General features: G+C 53.6%; 2 protein-coding genes and 3 non-coding genes across 5 annotated transcripts; 1 reads left to right on the top strand and 4 right to left on the bottom strand.

Moving 5' to 3' along the window:
* Positions 1-983: 983 nt before the first annotated feature.
* On the top strand, positions 984-4,071 carry B3GNT7 (UDP-GlcNAc:betaGal beta-1,3-N-acetylglucosaminyltransferase 7). Its single transcript, XM_044675660.1, has 3 exons — positions 984-1,071; positions 1,342-1,447; positions 2,883-4,071. The coding sequence occupies exons 1-3, from the start codon at positions 984-986 to the stop codon at positions 4,069-4,071; spliced, it is 1,383 nt and encodes a 460-aa protein (XP_044531595.1).
* A 7,873-nt stretch (positions 4,072-11,944) lies between these two features.
* NCL (nucleolin) lies at positions 11,945-19,294 on the bottom strand (the record flags this gene model as incomplete). The annotated part of the gene is made up of 12 exons (XM_044675657.1): positions 11,945-12,426; positions 12,525-12,757; positions 13,064-13,190; positions 13,562-13,698; positions 13,788-14,087; positions 14,533-14,659; positions 14,758-14,876; positions 15,511-15,649; positions 15,863-15,946; positions 16,141-16,338; positions 16,976-17,423; positions 19,169-19,294. Coding segments are annotated over 12 exons (2,115 nt in total), but the record flags the coding sequence as incomplete, so codon positions are not given.
* LOC123248187 lies at positions 12,895-13,025 on the bottom strand. The gene has a single exon (XR_006506262.1). It is a non-coding gene; the product is annotated as a small nucleolar RNA SNORA75 (small nucleolar RNA).
* Positions 13,334-13,412, bottom strand: LOC123248206. Its single transcript, XR_006506280.1, has one exon. It is a non-coding gene; the product is annotated as a small nucleolar RNA SNORD20 (small nucleolar RNA).
* On the bottom strand, positions 15,721-15,793 carry LOC123248197. The gene has a single exon (XR_006506272.1). It is a non-coding gene; the product is annotated as a small nucleolar RNA SNORD82 (small nucleolar RNA).
* Positions 19,295-20,293: the final 999 nt, after the last annotated feature.

The raw sequence follows: 20,293 nt of genomic DNA, 5'->3' as shown, positions 1-20,293 counted from the left end.
TCTCTCTCTCTCTGTCTCTGTCTCTCTCTGTCTCTGTCTCTCTCTCTCTCTCTCTCTCTCTCTTTCTCTCTCTCAGTCTCTCTGTCTCTGTCTCTCTCCCTCTCTCATATTTTCTCTCTGTCTCCCTCTCTGGATGTTCCGACTGGCAGGCGATGATGGAGGAGCTGGTCCTGGCGGTCCCTCCCAGGCCTTGGGGAGCCGGCAGGGCATTCCTGGGTTCCAGGCACAGCGCAGGGGCTCTGGGAGTCTCTCCCCAAAGCCTCATGTTTCCATGTCAGTTCCAAAAGAGGGGTGGGAGCAGCTGGGTAGAGAGCCAGGCTTGGAGAGGGGAGGTCCTGGGTTAGAATGTGGCCTCAGACACTTCCCAGCGAGGTGACCCTGGCTGAGTCATTGCTTATTCCTTTCTGCTCTTCTGCATTAGAACCGATACCTGGTATAGATTCGGAGACAGAAGGAAAATATTTAAAAATAAAGGTAAATCTTCAAAGGGGGGTGGACGAGAGCAGGGGCTGTGTCTAACCCTTCTTTCTGTCCTACAATCAATTCTGTGCATTGGTTCTAAGGCAGAACAGTAAGGGGGACGCCATGGGGGTTCAGTGACTTGCCCAGGGTCTCCCAGCTAGGTTGTGTCTGAGGCCAGATTTGAACCCAGGACTTCTGACTCCAAGCCCGGCATTCCATCTGCTGTGCCACCTGACAGGCCTGAGTATTCCAGAAATACAAATGAGGCACATGGGGAGCACTGAGAGCCGTTGTCGGGGCTCCCCGACGCCGACAATCGATGCTCTTTTGCGTGGAGCCTGAGCTTGGCTGGCTGGACCTGCCTCGGCATCGCGTCGGTGATGGGAAGCCTTGAAGGCTTCGGGACGTGGCTGGAATCGTGGCTTTTCCCCATGCAGGGCTCTTCCTCCCTCTCAGCCTCAGTTTCCCCGTCTGTGGATTGGATGGGAAGCCTCGAAGGCCCCTCCTGCTCTGGGCGTGTCATGGCGCTGAAGCCCAGCGTCCTTCCTGCTCCGCCACTGCCCGCTCCAGCGGCCTCTGCCGTGCTGGGCATTCGGGGCCCCGAGCCCGGCTAGCCCACCCAGGACCCCCCGGAGCCGCCCAGGCCAAGCCAACAGCCCACGGCCTCGCCCGAGTGACCCGAGGCTGGCCGGGCATTCCCTTTGCACCGCTCACCCGCGCTCAGCCCGCCTGGCACCAACACTGGCAGGGAGGGGGAAGGAGGGGAGACCCGAGAGCCAGCGCAGACCCGAGGCCTCTGTGGAAAATGAGGCCGGGCCGGGGCCTCCCCATGCTCCCTGGGCTCCGGTAGGCTCCTGGGCCTTTTCTCCCTTGCCACAGGCTCTGGCGGCCTTCAGGGAGAACATCCAGGCCGGCCCGGCCCCCTCCCCAGCCTGCATGTGGAAGGCCGCAGGAGGAGCAGAGCATTCCTGTCTCCCAGCGCCAGGTCCCAGGAGGGCTGCCCAGCTTGGACAAAGGTGGGGAGGGAGGAGAAGGAAGCCCGCTTTTAGGGGTCCTCCCCCACCCCACAGAGCGATTAGGGCCGGCACCCCGTTCTGAGTTCATATCTGACCTCGGGCACTTCCTAGCTGGGTGACCCTGGGCAAGTCACTTCACCCAGTCTGCCTCAGTTTCCTCCTCTGTCCAATGAACTGGAGAAGGAAATGCCCTCCCTGCTCTGTCGTGTCTGCAGCACATGGGGGGGTGGCAGGACAAGAGACCCCCAAAGAGCTCCAGAAAAATCTGAGAAGGGAGGCAGCACCTGTGCACCGGGCGCTGGGCAAAGAGGGTGAAAGGGAGGCTGGGTTCTCCCAGAGGCCGCGGTGGCTTCTGGTGGGAGCTGGAGGGGAAGGTCCGACCTCCGAGCCTTCCCTTGGAGGCCGGGAGGGCTTCCTGGAGAAGGGGGTGCCTGCCGTTGGAGCTGAAGGTAACAGAGAGGGCCCAGAGCCGAGGCCGCAGAGGCTGAGCCACTCGGAGAAGGCGTCCGAGTCAGTACTAGGGAGCCAAGGCAGGACAGAATCACACCCGGGCCTTAGGAAGGTTGCTTTGCACCGAGAGCCAGGTTCGATTCTGGCTCTGCTATTAGCTCAGCGATTTGGGGCGAGTCGCATCTCTCTGGAGCTGTTTGCAGAACGCTGGGCCCCCCTCCAAGGTCCTGGGATGCCCCTGAGAGTCACTGAGGGCTGTGCCGGGGGGGGGGACCCCAATTCTGAAGGGCTCGGACGCAGGGGATGTGTGCAGAGAGGCCTGAGTGCCTGGCTTTGGTCAGGGATCGGGAGTGGGGTGCCCCCTGTGGAAGGCTGGGTGATCTGGGGGGGCGACCAGTTCCTTTTGGGGTGACAGGGAGAGCCCCTGGCTAGGGGAGAAGGTGCCACACACCGGCCCAAAGGGGAGCAGCTTGGCCCAAAGACTGATGGGCTCCCCCTCCTTGGTTCCCCCCCCCAAAAGGCGGGGGGTCATGAGTCCGGCTGTCCCTGAGGTCCCCCCTAGTCTGGAGGTTCTCCCGTTCCTCTGGGCCTCATCTCCTCCTTGGAAGAGACGGTGTCATCGCAGGGTCACCGATTTGGGATCTTTGGGGGCAGCAGGAGGGCTCAGTGGGTAGAGCTGGGCCTGGAGTCAGAAGACCCGAGTTCAAGTCTGGATGCAGTAACTTACTAGCTGTGGGGCCTGGCCTCGGCGGCCTACGTTTCCCCAACTATAAAGTGTGGATGAGGAACGAGCTGATGGTAAAGTGCCCGGCAGAGGCACATGTGTGATTCATGCTCGTGCCCTCCCCACAGCCCCTGGTCAGCACACGGAGACGGGACGGGTCATCGCGTGGGGATGGGACGGGTCAGCGGGGAATGCTGCCCCTCCTGACCTTGTGCCGCCTTCGTTCCCAGGAAGAAGACCCTGTACCGCGCGGTGTGCCTGTCCTTGGTGCTGCTCGTGGCCCTGACGGTGCTGCAGCGCGGCCTGACCCCCGGCCAGTTCCTGGACCCTTCCCAGGCCCGCACGGACCAGGGCAAAGCCGGGAAGCTGCTGGGCAGCCTGGCGGGCCCCGTCGGGTTCTGGGGGCTGTCTCGGAAGGCCACGACTCTGGCGCCCACGGCGCCGGCCGAGCCCCCGGTCTGGGACGTGATGGTGTCCAACTGCTCGGCCAACACCAACCTGTCGTGGCAGGCCTGGTTCCAGGCCCTGGAGCCCCACTTCCAGCAGTTCCTGCTCTACCGCCACTGCCGCTACTTCCCCATCCTGCTGAACCACCCCGAGAAGTGCCGCGGCGACGTCTACCTGCTGGTGGTCGTGAAGTCGGTCATCACCCAGCACGACCGGCGCGAGGCCATCCGGCGGACGTGGGGCCGGGAGCGGGCGGCCGAGGGGGCCCGGGGCGCCGTGCGCACCCTCTTCCTGCTGGGCACGGCCTCCAAGGAGGAGGAGCGTGCCCACTACCAGCAGCTGCTGGCCTACGAGGACCGGCTGTACGGGGACATCCTGCAGTGGGACTTCCTGGACACCTTCTTCAACCTGACGCTCAAGGAGGTGCACTTCCTCAAGTGGCTGGACGCCTTCTGCCCACACGCCCGCTTCGTCTTCAAGGGCGACGACGACGTCTTCGTCAGTCCCGACAACGTGCTGGAGTTCCTGGCGGACCGGCGGCCGGACGAGGACCTGTTCGTGGGCGACGTGCTGCTGCGGGCCCGGCCCATCCGCAAGAAGGACAACAAGTACTACATCCCGGGCGCCCTGTACACCAAGGCGCTGTACCCCCCCTACGCCGGCGGCGGCGGCTTCCTCATGGCCGGCAGCCTGGCGCGGCGCCTCTACAAGGCCTCCGAAGGCCTCGAGCTCTACCCCATCGATGATGTCTTCCTGGGCATGTGCCTACAGGTGCTGGGGGTGGCGCCCACGGCCCACGTGGGCTTCAAGACGTTCGGCATCATGCGCAACAAGAGCAGCCCCCTGAACAAGGAGCCCTGCTTCTTCCGCTCCATGCTGGTGGTCCACAAGCTGCTGCCCGCCGAGCTGCTGACCATGTGGGAGCTCGTCCACAGCAACCTCACCTGCTCCCGCAAGCTCCAGGTGCTCTAGCCCACGGCCCCCCAGAAGGAAGGACGTGGGGGCTCTGGGCCCCGGGGGGCCAGAGGGCGGGGGCCAGGGGACTCGACGACCCTGAGGGACCCCCTTTTGTTTCGTTGTTTCTTTTTTAAGAGACTCGCCGGGAGGCCGAGCTGCCTTTCCTTGAAGCGTCGGGGAGGGGGCAGAGGGGAGGTGGACTAGGGGAGACCCCGGGGCTCCCTCTAGCTCCCCAGGTACAACACAGGCAAGTATTCTCATCCCGGGGATGCAGGGCTCGGGCGGCCGGACCCCCTCAGGCCCTCCAGCCCCGCGGTGGGCCCTCGCACAAACAGGCCTGCAGAGAAAGCCACCTCGATCACCACTAACTCCTCTCTGGACTCCGGGGCTTTGGCCGTGCCCACCGAGCGGGGCCCCCGTGAGCTCGCACAGATTTCCTCTCATCCCCCACGGGTGCCAGGCCTCTCAGAGCCCACCAGCCTTGGGAAGGAAAAGCCGTTCACTGTGACTACCTCAAAGGCTCTCCTCTACAGAACCCTTTCACGCCTGGGACGCTGGATGTCCTGGCCGCCGACCCGAGCCCCTGCCGCCCAGGGGAGAAGCTCCCGGCCCCCGCGCCCCCTTCTCTCCCCTGAAGCGCCAGTCACAGCCCCCCTCCCTGGGCTTGGGCAGGTGTCGGGTGCTCTTAGCTCCGGTGACTGGGGAGTGTTTTCTGAGCTACTGTGAAGTTTTATTTATGAAGGCTTTTAGAGGGGACATAAGGGAGGAAATGCAGGCAGCAGAGGCACCCCCTTCCCGCCCCCTCCCTGACATTGCCTCTAGCTGCTGGGCTGCTCTCTGTTCACCCCCTTCCCCTGTACCCCCACCCATGTCCAGAAGCAGCATTCGTCCCTATGGACGCCGTGCCTCGTCCACCTTCCCCTGCTGCTCCCCCGAGGTCTGGGATCTGGGGGGGGGGTCTGTATTTATGATAGTGTGCGTGTGTAGGGGAGGCAGGCCTGGGTGAAGAGGGGCAGCTCCCACCACGCCCCAGCTGGGAGTCAACTGGACAAATCTGTCTCACAGTTCACAGCCTCGTTTTGTTAATAAAAAGGGAACCATTGAGAAATCCCATCCTGGTCCCTTCGTCTTGGTCTCATTATCCCTCGGATGGCCTTCTCCTCCTCCATTCTGGCTCTGGCCATGGCCAGAGTTGGGGGGATAAAAAAGGAACCCCCCCCTTTCCTTGGTTCCCTTCAGTTCATGTGCCCCCCCCAAAGGCCTAGGGCTCTGGAGACAGTCATTTTGGAGCCAGACTAGAAGCCTCGGGCCACGTTTCCTTGGTTCCTATTGGGCGTCTGCCACCCAGGGCCTGGAGGACTGCCTGAGAAAGAAGCAGCAGCTTGGCCTGGGGGTGGGGGGAGTGTTAGCTTCATGTCTAAGCTGGGATTGGAGGGGTTGCTTTGTGTTTACTTGGCGCCCCCACACTGGTAACCTCTTCCTCCCAATAGAGGCAGGTCCTTCATCTTTGATTCTGCTCCTAGAGTGCCCAACATGGAGATGGGGGGCCTTTTGAAGGACTAGCATCCACACGTGGCCAAATATTCATTCAACAACCAGGTCTCCTTTATTAGTGGAAAGATAATGTGACTCCGGGTCGCACCAGCTGGCTCCATAGTTGAAACCAGATCTGTTTTCCCATGTTCCTGTGACCAGGACATTTCCCTCAGGGGGCAGTCTGTTTGCTCATACAGGAAAGGGTCATACTAGTTGGTTTCTAAAGTCAATGAGCCTCTGGACCTCAGTTTCCCTCTTCTGTAAAATGAGCTCTCAAGCTCCTTCTAATTCCATATACCTAGTGGAGTGGATGGCTTGAAAGTTAAACCAAAGCTTGAGAGGGACCTCATGGTTCTTGAGTGGCTAAGCTCCAGAAGAGGCAGGAAGAATACTAGAGGACAGGCCAGTAGCTAGTGATGTCCAGGCCAGAGGATGGGATGACTTCCTGTGTATTCTCATTGGTCCAGACCTCAGGGCTTCTGCAAGGCTGGGCTTAGGTGCAGCTGATGGGATGGGATGTCGGCCTGGATCTCCTGGACCCATGGAGCTCAGACCACCCTAGCTCCTGCTCACTGTCCCCAGGTAGGCTGCCAAGAACTTGGGTTTCACATGGGCAGATGCTGTGTGGCAGGGCCCATGGACATTGGTTAGAAGCTCATGGGCTCTCTTCCCCCAGCAGCCCATCCTGGTCTGAAAGGCCCATGAAGGGCTCCAAGCCTGCTCCCATCCCTGGCAACTAAAAGACCCAGAGCACAGTGATGACTTTGTACCCTGGTAACAGGGCTTGTGGCTGAGAATTCAGGAAATGGCCCCACAATTCTTGGGAGCAACTGAAGCTACCCAGCTCAACACAGGATTCTGACAAGAGCTTCCTTGGGTTCAAGGTCTCTTCGAGGTCCCTTTGGCCAATGGGAACAAGACACTCCTTTCACCCCCAACACTAGGACCAAAGCAAAATGGTGCCCAGGAAGCCAGTGCCAGAAGTCCCATCTTTGCCACATACATAGTGATATGGGATCCCCGGAAGTCATTGATTGCATCTCTCCAAGCCCTAGTGTGTTGGCAGAGGGAGTTTCCTTGCCAGGAGTTCCTTATACCATAAAGCTAGATCAAAACTATGTGGCATTGTGAATGGATCTTAGTGCCCTTTGATACTTGTCATCCTGGGCACCCTTCCACACCTGCTCCCCAGTGACTCAGAGGCCATCTCCTATATCTTCCCCACTCATGAGAAAGAGACCTTCCAACTCTCCATTATGTCTATTTTTTTTTAACCCAGAAGTTCTGTGTATTGTCTCATAGGTGGAAGAGCGGTAAGGGTAGGCAATGGGGGTCAAGTGACTTGCCCAGGGTCACACAGCTGGGAAGTATCTGAGACCAGATTTGAACCTAGGATCTCCCATCTCTAGGCCTGGCTCTCAATCCACTGAGCTACCCAGCTGCCCCCCTATTGTGTCTATTTTTAATGAAACATTGAGTTGTTGGGCCGCTGAAAGCCTGCCATGCTGCTAGACTTCAGCCTTCTTCCCTGTCCACTTCAGAGGTTTGGGTTTGGATCTGAATATTATTGACCTGGCCAAATTAGCTGTGTGCCATTGGGCAAGTATCTTCCTTTCTCTGGGCCTATTTCCCCCTCTATAATAAGGGGCTGCCTTCATTCTCTAAGGCCATTTCTAGTTTTGGTCCTGCATGTGCTAAAGAGTTTGGCATCTTATGCCTTCCCTGATACCCCCGGGGCTTCCAGATGCCAGAGGGTAGAGGAGGTTTGGAGGGAGGGGAATGTGAAAGAGAATTTTTATTCCCTTTGTCTATTTTAAGTTAATCAATCAAGAACTTAAGGTATCCCTACTTAACATTTAGTAAGTCACTAACAAAGTTCACGCCCTAAAAGATCACAAGCACTGCCTAGTGTTAGGCAAATTGAAAGGCCATAATTGATTCCTGAGATGTGACCAGGAGAGCTGATGGGTGGAGAAAACTATATAAGTGGGAGCCTGAGAGATTCAGAGTCTTTATTCTAACTCTTCATTTTGGGCAGCTCTTAGCCTTAGGAGCATGAGCTCAGGTGGGATTCTTAGTGGTCTTGGCCTTGTGTGCACTGAAGGTTCTCAGTGGTTTTCATCAGTGTCTTTTGGCTCTTCGGATTTTGACTTCCTGATCTGGACTTTGGATTCTGATGAAGATTTGGCTTCCTACATTGGAGGCTTGGGCTGAAGAGAGATGCTTACTCAGGTGAGACTCTTGCCTCCTTGGTGTAAGAGACTGTCCTTTGAGGCTCAGCCTCTTTGGCGTTGGTTTTTGGTTGTTGGGATGCCTGACTGGTGAGATTTGGATTCACATTCTCAGTCTGGAGGCAATAGGATTGGGACTTAGGGTATTTCTAGCTAGGCAGTATTTTCTTCCTTCTTCCTATATTTCCCACTTTTAATATCTCTACTTTGCTGTAAATAAAGCTACTAAACAGCCCACTGACTCGTGGTTTAACTTTAACATTTTAATAAATGGCAACCACAACTTTAACTCATAAATTTAGTCAAACCATTTTTAACCCTTACAGGAGAGCATTCCCCTGACCAGCTGGCAGTTACCTGTTGAAGAAGGGCCAGCCCATTGGCTTAGGCAACTCTACCCGTACAGATTAACAAGGTGTAGTCAGGGAACTGGCTGATGATAGCAAAACCAAAATAATAATGATAATGTGTAATTCTCCCAAGTCGTAAATTAACTTTTCTGAGTTCTTAGAAAGAATTTAGCATTGGCCTGGGAAGCAAAGGCACAGGGACTGTCCCCTCTCTGGGCCTGTTTCCTGACCTGTAGAGCAGACAAGGTGGTTTCTCAGGTCTTTTTCAATTCTAAATCTATGACCCTATGACTATATGCCTCCTGGGAGCCCCCATTCTCCCCCCACAGCCCACCCTTCCTTCCCCCTAAGTAGATGGGCTTATGCCTAGACGAGGCCTCTTGGGTAGGGATTCTTAGACTGGGATCATCTGAGAATTTGTATTTTTTAAAACTATATTGGCAGTCAGGTGGCTTATGGGATAGAGCTAGGCCTGAAGACAGGAGGTCCTGGGTTCAAATTTGGCCTCAGACACTTCTTAGCTGTGTGACCCTGAGCAAGTCACCTAACCCCCACTGCTTAGCCCTTACCACTCTTCTGCCTTGGAACTGATGCTTAAATACTGACTCTTAAGATGGAAGGGTTTGAAATTATATATTATATATGATAAATACAAATATTTAATGAGACAAAAATAAAAATATAAAACATTCACTAGTTAGTATTTTTGAATTTAAAATGATTCCAAGCAGGGGTCTCTGGGTTTCACCAAGGGGAGCAGAGCACCTTGAGAAAGGGTGGAGAAGCCCCCTAAAAGGATTATTAAAAGTTGAAGAGATCAAAGGCAGAGTGGTGGGACATTTGGACACGAAAATATACTCATGTGGGGAAGCCTGAAGCAAAGGTAGAGGGAGGAAGCGCTGGAGGATTAGAGGAAAGGTCCCCTGGACCAAAAGTGGCAGGAAATTGTTCCATGGCTGGACAGCACCCTCATGAGGCCACCTGGTGGAACTCACTCAGCCTCACAAATCCGGATAACTTAATCCCTCCCAAAGTAGAGGAAGCAATTGAAGAAGCTGTTCTGAGGTTGGCTTTGGAATCGAATGGAGGTAAAGGAGAAATGAAGCCGCCATCTTGGGGAGGAGAGAAAAGCCAAGGACAAGCTGGCGTTCCCCAGGGTCTGGGAAAAGCAGTTTGCATTGGGCTAAAGAGAGGCCAGGGAGTCTACAAGGGAAACCAGCCCAAGAGGAATCATGGGAATGGAAGTGTGAAGCCACCAACTGAGGATGAGGCCAAGGAAGGAGAAGAGCCCGGGATGGATGCAAAGGAAGCTCAGTGACCAAGAAGGATTATTGAATACAGAGGTGGCGAGGTGGATTGAGAGCCAGGCCTAGAGACATGGGTTCAAATTTGACTATAGACCCTTCCTAACTTGGGCAAATCACATAACTTCAGTCTTGGGACAAACAGTGTTGATCCTATTTTGGAAGGAGGTAATGGTTTTAAAAAACCAGAATGAATACAAGAACATCCTGTGAGCTCAGAGTAGTCACTCCCCAAACTTCCCAAATACACCAATTTTTGAGCCAATTTTTAACCTTCACTTTGAAAATGCAGAATTCTGATTTCTTACCTTCCTTCCCTCCCTGACCGTCAAGCAACAACTTGGATGGACCCCTGCAGTTGGGCAGAATAGGTTGGGAAAATTGGGAAAGATACATGAAAAAAGGGGAGGAAAGTTCAAAAAGTCACCCTGGATCTGCCTTCAGACCCCTGAGAAGTTTTCACCAGTTCATCCTTTGGAAAAGAAATGTTTGCTAAGCGCCCCTCCATGTCAGGGGCCAGGCTGAGCCCTAGGGGTGCAGCCACAGAGATGACTGTAACGGGAAGCTGAAGCTGACACACAGAGACTAACCTGGGACAAAGAGCACACAAAGCACAGGAATGTTTTCTGTGAACTCCACCCATGTCTTCTCAAGGACAAGGGCCAAAATGGCTCTGTGTAGCCCTTCAAAAACGGGAAAAGGACATCGGGGACTTGGATTGGACCTTCAGGAAAGACAGGGAGGCCGGGCAGCGGACATGAGGGAGACCCGTGGGCACTGGGGATGGCCGCAGAAAAGGCTCCGAAATGGATAGCAGATGGCTGCGGGGAGTGGCAAGGAAGAGTGAAGTTTTGGTGGCTGTTTGGCAGGCGGGCTTGGCTCTTGGCAGGGATGAGGCTGTGCTGGGGTGCTGCCTCCATGGTGCTGGTCCTTCTCCACAAAGGGCCTCCAGAGAAAGATGGCCCCGCTGGGGGGACACTCACACTGGTCAGACCGGACAGCCTCTGAGGGCTCTTGGAGGGGCAGCACGGTGGGAAAAGTGTGGTTGGTCCCCAAGAAAGGAAAGCTAAGGGATCCCCAAGGAGACTAGAGGGAGGAAGGACTTACAGTCTCCAGGGAGGGGGGGCCAAACTCCTGCTCTGTGGTCTCCTTAGAGGTGGGAGGCATGACCCAGGATCCCTAGGTTGAAGCTGTGGGAGGGCAGGAGGCACTTTTAGGCCTCATTTCAGAGGAAGCAAACCCAGAGAATTTTGGTCTAAAAGACCTTCCAAGCCCCTGCCTGCAGGCCCACACTTTTCCCCCCATGCTGCCCCTCCAAGAGCCCTCAGAGGCTGTCCGGTCTGACCAGTTTGAGTGTTACCTGGAAATGGGGGGGAGCGGGATGGCCCAGGCCCCCGTGGGCAGGCCTGTTTGCTCATCTGTAAAATGCATAGACAGCCACTACAGTCCATCCTAGTCAGGTCAGAGCTTACTTCAAAGGACCAAGACCAAGACAGTAGCTGGAGATCTTGTCTAGAATCATTGAGACACCCCCAGGGAAGTGAGGCCTGGCTTGAGGTCCCCCAAAGGTGCCCGTCTTGGGCTGACCTATCCTGGCAACTCCCTGGCCTAGATACCATCCCTCTGTGGCCAACCGAGGAGCCCAGAGACCCTGGGGAGGCCCTTCTTCCTGCCTGACAGGAATCACTCCTAGTGGACTCCCGGACGGTCCTGCGCTGCCACCTGCTGGGGAGAGGCTGCACTGCCTTTTCAACCATTTGCTGGTCCTTCCACCTCTTCTAAAATGGCTGCAGGCTCCCCAATCACCTGAGGCCAGGCCAGGCAGCCCCTCCCACTTCCCATCTCCCAGCATGCAGTGCCTTTGCGGGCCAGACAGTAGTGGGGCTCCACCAGGGCTTCCCCTCACAGGTCATGGCACCCCCTAGACCTGGCCTTGGGCTCCTGAACCCCTTTGAAAGCCCCTTCTTGCTTCTGGAAGGCTGACAGGGCTTGCCCTGCAGCCTTCTCCTGGGACTTGGTTAAAAACCTAAAGCAAACCCCCTCTGGTGGGCTGGGTCTGCCCTGCTGGGGGGGGGAGGGGGAAGGGGTCAACAAACCCAAGGAAGGTTTTGTGGCCCGCACTGGTGGCAGGGTGGGCAAGACTCCTTCTTCAAGTTGTGCCTGGGCACTCCAGCTTCGGGCTCTCTTGGCAGATACTGAAGGGGTTTGCCATTTTTAATCCAGCTCATTTTCCAGATAGGAAAACTGGGGGAAATGACTTGCCCAAGGTCATACGAGCTAGTCTTGAGGACCAGGTTGGAAGCTGCTCACCCCTCACCAGTGACTTATCCCAGAACAGAATCCTAAGGGGTGAGAGGAGCAGAGGGGCCCCCAGGAGAGATTTACTGCCCCAGAGATGCTCTCCCAGGAGCAGGCGGCTTCTTCACTGGGTGCCTTGATAGAAAGCCCTTTAGGAAAGAGTCTGGCACCAGGTTAGGCCCTTTTAATGTGTCCTAAGACAGGCTGCTGAAGCAGGAACCATGAGAAAACATTCGCCTTTTTCTTTACAGCCAAAAGGGGTTAAAAAGGAAACAAAAAACCACTACAGATATTTGTAGGAAAAAATGGTTTTGTACATGGGGTATAACATTATAAACTCAAGACAACTCATAGACAAAAAGGGCAACTTCCCACATCTATCACCCGTCTCTGCAAAAAGTTTCTATGGAACGTCCATCCAGTCAAAACCAACACGCTCTCCCTTGAGATGTCATCCGGCTTTCTCCAAGACGACTCCTCGGACCGCATGTTTGTCTTGGAATGTCCTCAGAAGGCTCTGTCGGCCATTGGCCAACAGGCTCCAACCCCCAGAGTCCGTCCAGTGGGCGGGGGGCTATTCAAACTTTGTCTTTTTCCCTTGTGGCTTGTTGTCTCCTCCTCCTCCTCTGCCTCCTCTGAAACCACCTCGACCTGGGGCAAAGGAAGGGAGGTGAACATCCCTGTCAGTGGCAGCACCCCCAGGAGGACCACCCCAAGCCCTGCTTTCTCAGACCCAGGCCCATCCTTACCTCCAAAGTTGCCTCCTCTGCCTCGGCCTCCAAAGCCCCCTCGGCCTCCTCTGCCACCTCCTCGGCCCCCAAAGCCTCCTCGTCCGCCGCCGCCACGTCCTCCTCCTCGGCCCCCAAAGCCACTGGGCTTGGCCCAGTCCAGGGTGACTTTGTTTCCATCGATCTCCCCATCCTCCATGGCCTCTTTGGCAGCCTTGGCCTCCTCTTCAGAGTTGAAGTCCACAAAACCAAACCTGCACAGATCCCCCCAGCAAACACACAGGTTGGCAGGAGACATGTGCCCCAAGACCCTCCCCTCAAGTGAACTGGATGCAACGTCCAACTCGGGCGGTCTCTCCAGGGCCTGCTGAGGAACCCCCTAAGCCGTGTCACTTGTCTCACAGCCACACTTGAGCGTCCCTGTGACAACAGGTGATGCTACATGTGGAGTGAAGTGAATTTTCTTCTCGTGCGAATCCACAGCCCATCACTGATAGACGGGAAGGAGCTCATTGAGAAGACAAGACCCTCCCCCAAGCCTCCCGAGTCCACCAACGTACCCTTTCGATGATCCTGTCTCCCTGTCTGTGACTATTCTGGCCCCCACTGAGCCATTAAAAGAATCTTTCAATGTTTCTTCTGTCGTGTCTTCGGATAGACCTTTGACGAACAAGGTTTTGTGGGGTTCTGGGGAAGAGAAAAAGGTTTCCATGTCATTTCCAGGTCCCAGACTAGGCCGACCCTCCCTCACAGCAGTCTAAGCAGAGCCAGGCCCACAGGCCACTGGGAAGCGTGCCCAGACCTTTACAGAATTATGGTGAGATTGACAGCTGGATCAGAACTTGACTATCTAGAGGAATTTTCTGGAGATTTCATCAGCGATTCTCAGATAATGAGTCATCATATCCAGTTATCATTTATTCAGTCAAACAAGCCAAAGCCCTCTCTGGAAGTGGAGAGAGCTGGACCTGGTTTGGTCCCTACCAGGGAGGAAGCTTCCTCTACCTGCAGAGAAGGCAGTTACCCGCCCCCCACCCCGACCCTCCTCATTCACTCACGGTTCCTGGGAGCTGCATTTGCTGTCTTTTGTCCCTTTAGCTCCAGCCGGATGGCTCGGCCCTCAATTTCTATGTTGTTACAAGAATTCAAAGCTTCTTTTGCATCCTCCACAGAGGCAAACTCAATGAATGCATACCTAAGCAGAAATGACAAGATATTCATTCAGAAGGCCCTTTCCCCTAAGAGCCCCTGGGCATCCCCTGCTCCTCCCAGCAGCTGGCTCACCCCTTGGGCCGGCCTTGGTTGTTCTGGGGCAGGCTGATGGAAGTAGCCTTCTCAAACACCTCCTGCAGACTCTCCTCTGTGGCGCTGTAGGCAAGGTTGTTCAGCACCAGCGTCTTCGAGTCTGAGGGCTTGCTGTTGTTCCCACTCCAGGAGTTGTTCTTCCCTCGAGCGTTCTCTTGTCCTTGACTTTTCTCCCCTGTGTAGTCCAGAATGAGGGCCCGGCCGTCGATCTCAGTCCCCTGCTTCTCCTCTAAGGCCTTGTCCACATCTGCTTCTGTCTTGAATTCAACGTAGGCAATTCTGGAAAATGAGGGCAGATTTAGGAAAGAAGCCACTACCCAAGAAGCACCAATCAGACATGAAGCAAAGACGGTGGCATGGCCAAGTCTAAGACACACCAGTGGGCCTGGCCTCGAGGCTGAGGGCACAGAGACCCAAACACTCTTTAGAGGGCCTCCACTTCATAGAAAGCATTCTCTCTTCTCTCCCCCTAATGTAGACAGCAACCTGTAGGTCACTTCTGAGTAGGAAGAATAGCACAGCACAGCCCTGAGGGTCCCAGGGTAGAACACCTTCCCACTGGCCTGGACTTGGCCCTTCACTCCCTGCTTGTCTGCTGCCCAAGAGGTCTGAGAAGGCTGGCCCTCAAAGACTGAGCTCATGAAGGGCAGACAGACAGAGCCCTTCAGCACTGCACCGAAGGGCACATTAACCCATGGCCCAATGAGCATAAATACAAACATACCCTTTGGGTGTCCCGTCCTTTGTGCAGACCAGTCTGATCTCAATAGCATCTTCAAACACTTCCTTGAGCTCCTCCTGAGTTACTTTATAGGGCAAGTTCTTGACAAAGAGTGTCCTGGCATCTCGGTCTATACAGGAGAGAGATGCCATTAGCTTGGTCTTCAAGAGCTCACCAGGGAGGAGGCTAAGATATGCCCCAAATCCAGTCCCAGCCCATCCCTGGTACCTTTCTTGTTCTCTTTTGCTTTTTCTAGCTTCATTTCAGAGCCAAGCACTTTGGAGCCACTGAGTTCCAGAGCCTTTTCCATATCTTCAGCAGATTCAAATTCGACATAGCCAAACTTCCTAAAGGAAAAGAAGCAAAAAAAAGGTAGGAAGCCCCAAACCATGCACAGGTGGGAAGGGGGCTCACCAAGCAATAGGCTAAAGTGAGCTCAATTCAGGATGAAACCCCCCAACTGGTCAAATGAGGCCTCAGTGGCAGGAGCACAGCTGGCTAGGAGGGAGGTCTGTCCCACACATTTACCCCAATGTATTCTCATATTTCTAGGAAGGTTTGAGGAAGCTCACAGTGCTCCAGGCTACCCTTGAGCCTTAGCGGAGACATTCTTCATCTCCTAAAGTATCCTTCTCATCTTTGGGGATATCCCAAAACTGAGACTTGCTACTGGCCCTCCCTATACCCTTCACCATCAACTAGATCAGACCAGGAGATTGGCCAGAGTTCCTCAGCCCAGGCACTGGCTCTTGGCACAGCCTCAGCTCTAGGCTTTACTCTGAAGACTTGCCTACAGCATTAGGGTGACAGTCAGTGATAGGCTTTGGGCCCACCACAAGTCTTGACTCCAAGGCCACTCTCTGTTGCCTCTCTCCAATTTGTTGAGACTAACAGAGTCCTAATAAGCAAACATCCATTTTTTACCTTTTAAAAGGCTTCAAGGTGGTGGGTTGGGGAAAGGCTCTACCACAGGCCACTTACCTGGTGGCACCAATGCGGACATCCACAACCGTAAGGTCCTTTTTAGAAAAGAAGTCTGTGATGGCAGTTTTTAGCTCAGCTGCTGTTTTGTTGAAGTTCAGGTTACCAGCGAAGAGATTGAAATTTGTAGAAGTTTCAGCTGTTTTTGCAAGAAATGACTTGTATTAGGGAAGAAAAGTGACTCCACTGCAGAGACCCAGAAGCCCAGGAGCACATCAGCTTATATAGCAAGCACTGCATCAGGCTTCAGAATTAAGTCCCTTTGTGGATCATCACTTGTGCCCACCCAGCCACGAGCCTGGGCCTCTCTGGGAACAAACCTGTCCAACCCTTTTCTCCACACTATATTTACCTTCCAATTTCTGTTTCTTGGCTTCAGGGGCTTTCTGCTTGCCCATTTCCTTTTTCCGTTTTCCTGGGGCTTCTTTGACAGGCACTACAAGACAAAACCAGCAGGCATATCACCACCTCATGCTTGCCATCAGTGACTACCCACCAGCACACCAATCCCTGCCCAACTGCTGTGCTCTGGGATTGGGAATTATGAGAGACCAAGAAAAGGGCAGAGAGGAAGACAAACTCACTTCTGGAGGGACCCCCTGACTCAAAGTTTCTTTCCCTTATCTTTACCTTCCTCCTCCTCTTCTTCTTCCTCCTCCTCCTCTTCATCATCCTCATCTTCCTCCTCGTCATCATCATCTTCCTCCTCATCGTCGTCATCATCATCATCTTCCTCCTCGGATTCCTTGGCTTTCCCGCCTTTGGCAGCCTTCACAGAAGCAGCCTTCCCTTTGGCAGGGGTAGTATCCATTGCTTCTTCTTCAGATTCTTTAAAAAAACAAACACCCCCCCCCCATTTGTCCATCTTAATACTGTCCCAAACATCTTTCCCCAGAAACCAACCCAAAGCTTCCCAGGCAATGTCTGGGTCATAAAGGTATCTGGTTTTGATAATGACAGCCTTAGGGATGAGCCCAGACATTCACTGATGCAAGTTTCTGGCCCAAGTGCTCAACAAGAGACATTATAAAAGAACAGTCAAGGCAGTTAGCTTACAGATCAGGAAAATAAGCAAGGGGAGGCCCAGAGGTGCAATTTTCTTCTAGGATCATGTGTAGGCTTATTTTAGGATAATGGCAGCCTCCACCAAAGGGATTAACTCTTGATAAGAAATTTAAAGCTCTGGTAAATAAAAATCAGTATAAATGGATTTCCTAAATATTAAAGGGAAAACTAAAGCATTCAGCCATAATTGTATTAGTAATCAACACTAAGTCATCAGTTCCAATACAGGAGAGGTTAATGAGGCAATGAGGGTTAAGTGACTTGTCCAAGCTAATAGCTAGAAGTATCTGAAGCCAGATTTGAACTCCCTGTCTCTAGCTCTGGCTTTATCTACTAAGCCCCTTAGCCACAAGAGTTGAAAAGATTTCTTCCCATTACCAGAATAAAAACAATGCATTACCATCCTCTTCCTCCTCCTCCTCTTCACTGTCCTCCTCCTCATCCTCATCATCTTCTTCCTCCTCAGAATCCTGTTTGGATGGAGCTGCTCCCACCTTGGTGGCTTTGGGGGGCTCAAATTCTTCATCGTCCTCATCTTCACTATCTTCTTCTTCAGACTCACTGTCCTCCTTCTTGGCATTCTTTCCATTTTTTGCCCCTTTGGCTGGGGTGGCTGCTGCTTTAGCTGGGGTGGCTGCTGCTTTAGCTCCCTTCTTGCCTGGTGTAGGGACAGCTTTGGCTGGGGTGGCCACTTTCTTGGCTGGGGTCACAGCGGCCTTCTTAGCAGGAGTCACAACTGCTTTCTTGGCAGGTGTGGTAGCAACAACAGCTTTTTTGGCTGGTGTAGCTGCAGCCTTCTTTGCCGGGGTAGCTGCAGCCTTCTTGCCCTTCTTCTGAGGGATCACGACCTAATAATTTTTATTTCCAAAATATATTACAATTGACAAAACACTTTACCCAGATGAAGAAACCATAAATGGGATCATCCGCCTTGAAAGGATGTACAAGTTAGGAAACTATCACCCTCTTCTTTGAGTGGGGAGAACAAGGACATGGTTTACAGATAACTGCACTTATCCTTAAGATTAATGGAAAAGATAAAATGAGGAATGGCTCAAACCTGGAGACAGCTAGAGGGCACCGTACCCAGGGATCAGTCTGAAGCAGCTATATTTTCCTCTACAACTCACATGCTCAGACAGGTATGAAGTGCCCAGCCTATCCTAGAAGCAGTTACTTCTGAAAGGGGAAGGAAGGAATGGAGAACTAATCATTTTACAAGGACAACTCAATCAACCAATTCCACTAGTTACTTTGTTCTATTCTGGGTATGACATCATATCATTTATTCCTAAGGGAAAGAGTTTGGTCTAAATGAGCCTTCTTGATCTCCCTAGTGCTCACCAGGGCTCTGCACCCAGGAGAGCCTCACAGGAAAGACAGTGATCTCATGGGTGGCTGCTGCAAAAAGGAGACTGAACTAGACAGCCTAGGAGGCCCCTTCCAGCTCTCCATCTATTACCCTCTGAACAAGGTTCTGGGATTCTGGCTTGTCATGAAGGCAACTCCCTTCAAGGCCCAGGGTCATAGAAAGCTCTATTAGAGCTAAAAGAGAATTTAGTCTAACCTGTTTTACATACGAGCAAAGGGAAAGGCAATTGTATGGAAATGTGCCAAGTCTGTTCTACTGACTTTTTTTCTAATTGCCTGAAAGTGCTTTCTCCTTTTCTGATAGGATGCTCATCCTAGCAACCTGAGTTAATGGCCACACCTCCATTTTCAAAGGCTCTTATAATAAGGAAGCAGTGAATAAATAACTCAACAAAGCTTCCTACCAGGGATTCTCCACAGACATCACTGTGGAAGTTAACCCTGAGGAAGCCAACACTATATATTCAGATGTGCCAGCACTGGCCCAATAGCCTACAATTCTAGAACCACCATCCTTTTCTAACACTCAGGGCAGGGATCTTGCTTAGCTGTAATTTATTAATTAATTTATTGGTCTGGTGTAATTTATTAATCCATCAGTTAGCCCCATGTACAGGGTCTAATGTATCCCATACGATAAACTCACAAAAGCACATAGAACTACAGAATTCCTTTGGCTAATGTTTGTTGCTAAATATCTTTCCTGGAAATAGTACTCAATAATATCCTCAAGCCTCTGCCCTTAGAGAGACTAATGCTACCTACGCCCCTTAATAGTTTGGACTTTAAATTTCTCCTTCAATTCAAATCTAGATTTAAATATCCATGCGACAAGGCCCCAAAGATTATCATTGTGAATTGACTTTTAAAATGAAGAGATGCCAATGAAATGATTACATGACCATTAGGTTTCAACCAATTTCTCACCTACAAAATTTCCTCCTGACACTAGAATTATATTTTGCTCCTCTTATTAAAAAAAAAAACAAAAAAAACCCACTTCTTTAAATACTGTATATTGGTTCCAAGGCAGAAGTTTGGAAAGGGCTGGGCAATGGGGGTTAAGTGACTTGCCCAGGGTCATAAGTAAGTAGGAAGTGTCTGGGGCCTGTTTTGAAGCCTCCATCTCCAGGCCTGGCTCTCAATCCCCTGAACCCTCTAAACTGCCCCTCATCTTCCTCTTCATAGGACAATCCAGATCCTTTCGGAAGTTACAAGTTACCTCTTCTCCACTGCTTTCTTCTTCCTCTTCTGACATGTCTTCATCCTCACTGTCTTCTACCTCCTTGGGGGGAGGGGCCATCTTCTTCGGCTCACCTTGATTTTTAGCAGCCTGGAGCAAGACATATAGATCACATTATAGCCCTGGAGCTCCCCAAAAGCTTGGCCCAAGCTTCCATCTGTCCTGTTAGTGACAACAGCACCTCCACTTACATGCACTGCCTAAAGCCAGCTTTCCCTTCTGGAAGGTTTCCCCGCCTTTCCCCAACCTCCCTGCTCATGGAGCTCTGGGGGCTCCCCAAAGCCTTGGCACAGGTTCCCAGTTTACAGGCAAGCGACACCCCCCCCCAAGCTTTCTAAGACTCCAACTTAAAGGTCTGTGACCACGTGGGAGGCAAGGACCACGTGCTGGGCCTGGGACCCGCCCCCATGCCCTGTGCCGGCTCTTTTCGGGGTTGCCCGGTTCTTCCAGTCCATTATGTTTAGGCCAAAACCAAAAGCGAGAGGTCCTGGGTGCAAAGGTGTCCCCAGACATTTCCTGACTGTGGGACCCCGAGTAGGTCACTTTCCCCCTTGCCCAACCCTTGTTCCCAGGGCAGGAAGAGTCCCCTACCAGATCTCTGGCCCAAGAGCGGGCTCAAGAGAGCACGTGGCTGGGGCCCTTCTGACAGGTGAGAGGGGCCCGCGGCCATAGAGCCCGAATCTGCCTGGCCCCGGTCCCGCTCGCACGTGGCTGCTGGGCCCCACGTGGCTGCCGGGCAAGCCCTGCGCCCATGTGCGCGCCGCCTAGACACGTGCTCTCACGGTCCCGGAGCCGGAGCCGGGCGCACCGAGATGACCTCATGGGACCCAGGGAGGCCAGCGCCCGCTCCCTCCCTTCCCCCTGCAGGGTCCAGCGCGCACGCGCAGCCGCTTTTCCTTCTCCCTCCTGCCGCTCTCAGCTTCCAGAGCCCTCGGCCTTCCTCCCTCCCGCCAGCACAGGCGGAGGCGCCGAGGCGCCGAGTCGCGCGAGACTTCCCGGGAGCCCCGGGCCGCGCACGCGCCGTCGCGCTCCGCTCCGCCCCGCTCCCGCGCGCTCAGGCCCGCTAGGCCCCGCGGCCCCAGGCGCGCGTGGCGCCGCAGGCCC

This window comes from Gracilinanus agilis, chromosome 4 (assembly GCF_016433145.1).
Source record: "Gracilinanus agilis isolate LMUSP501 chromosome 4, AgileGrace, whole genome shotgun sequence".
In the NCBI taxonomy this organism is placed as follows: domain Eukaryota; kingdom Metazoa; phylum Chordata; class Mammalia; order Didelphimorphia; family Didelphidae; genus Gracilinanus; species Gracilinanus agilis.
This window is presented reverse-complemented; position numbering and strand designations above follow the sequence as displayed.

What these genes read in the sequence shown, in the direction of transcription:
- B3GNT7 (XM_044675660.1), top strand. Translation starts at nt 984, where the DNA reads ATGGCGCTGAAGCCCAGCGTCCTTCCTGCTCCGCCACTGCCCGCTCCA. An exon ending in CATTCGGGGCCCCGAGCCCG is followed by an intron (nt 1,072 to 1,341) that starts GCTAGCCCACCC and finishes CCCTTGCCACAG; the next exon opens with GCTCTGGCGGCCTTCAGGGA. An exon ending in TTCCTGTCTCCCAGCGCCAG is followed by an intron (nt 1,448 to 2,882) that starts GTCCCAGGAGGG and finishes CTTCGTTCCCAG; the next exon opens with GAAGAAGACCCTGTACCGCG.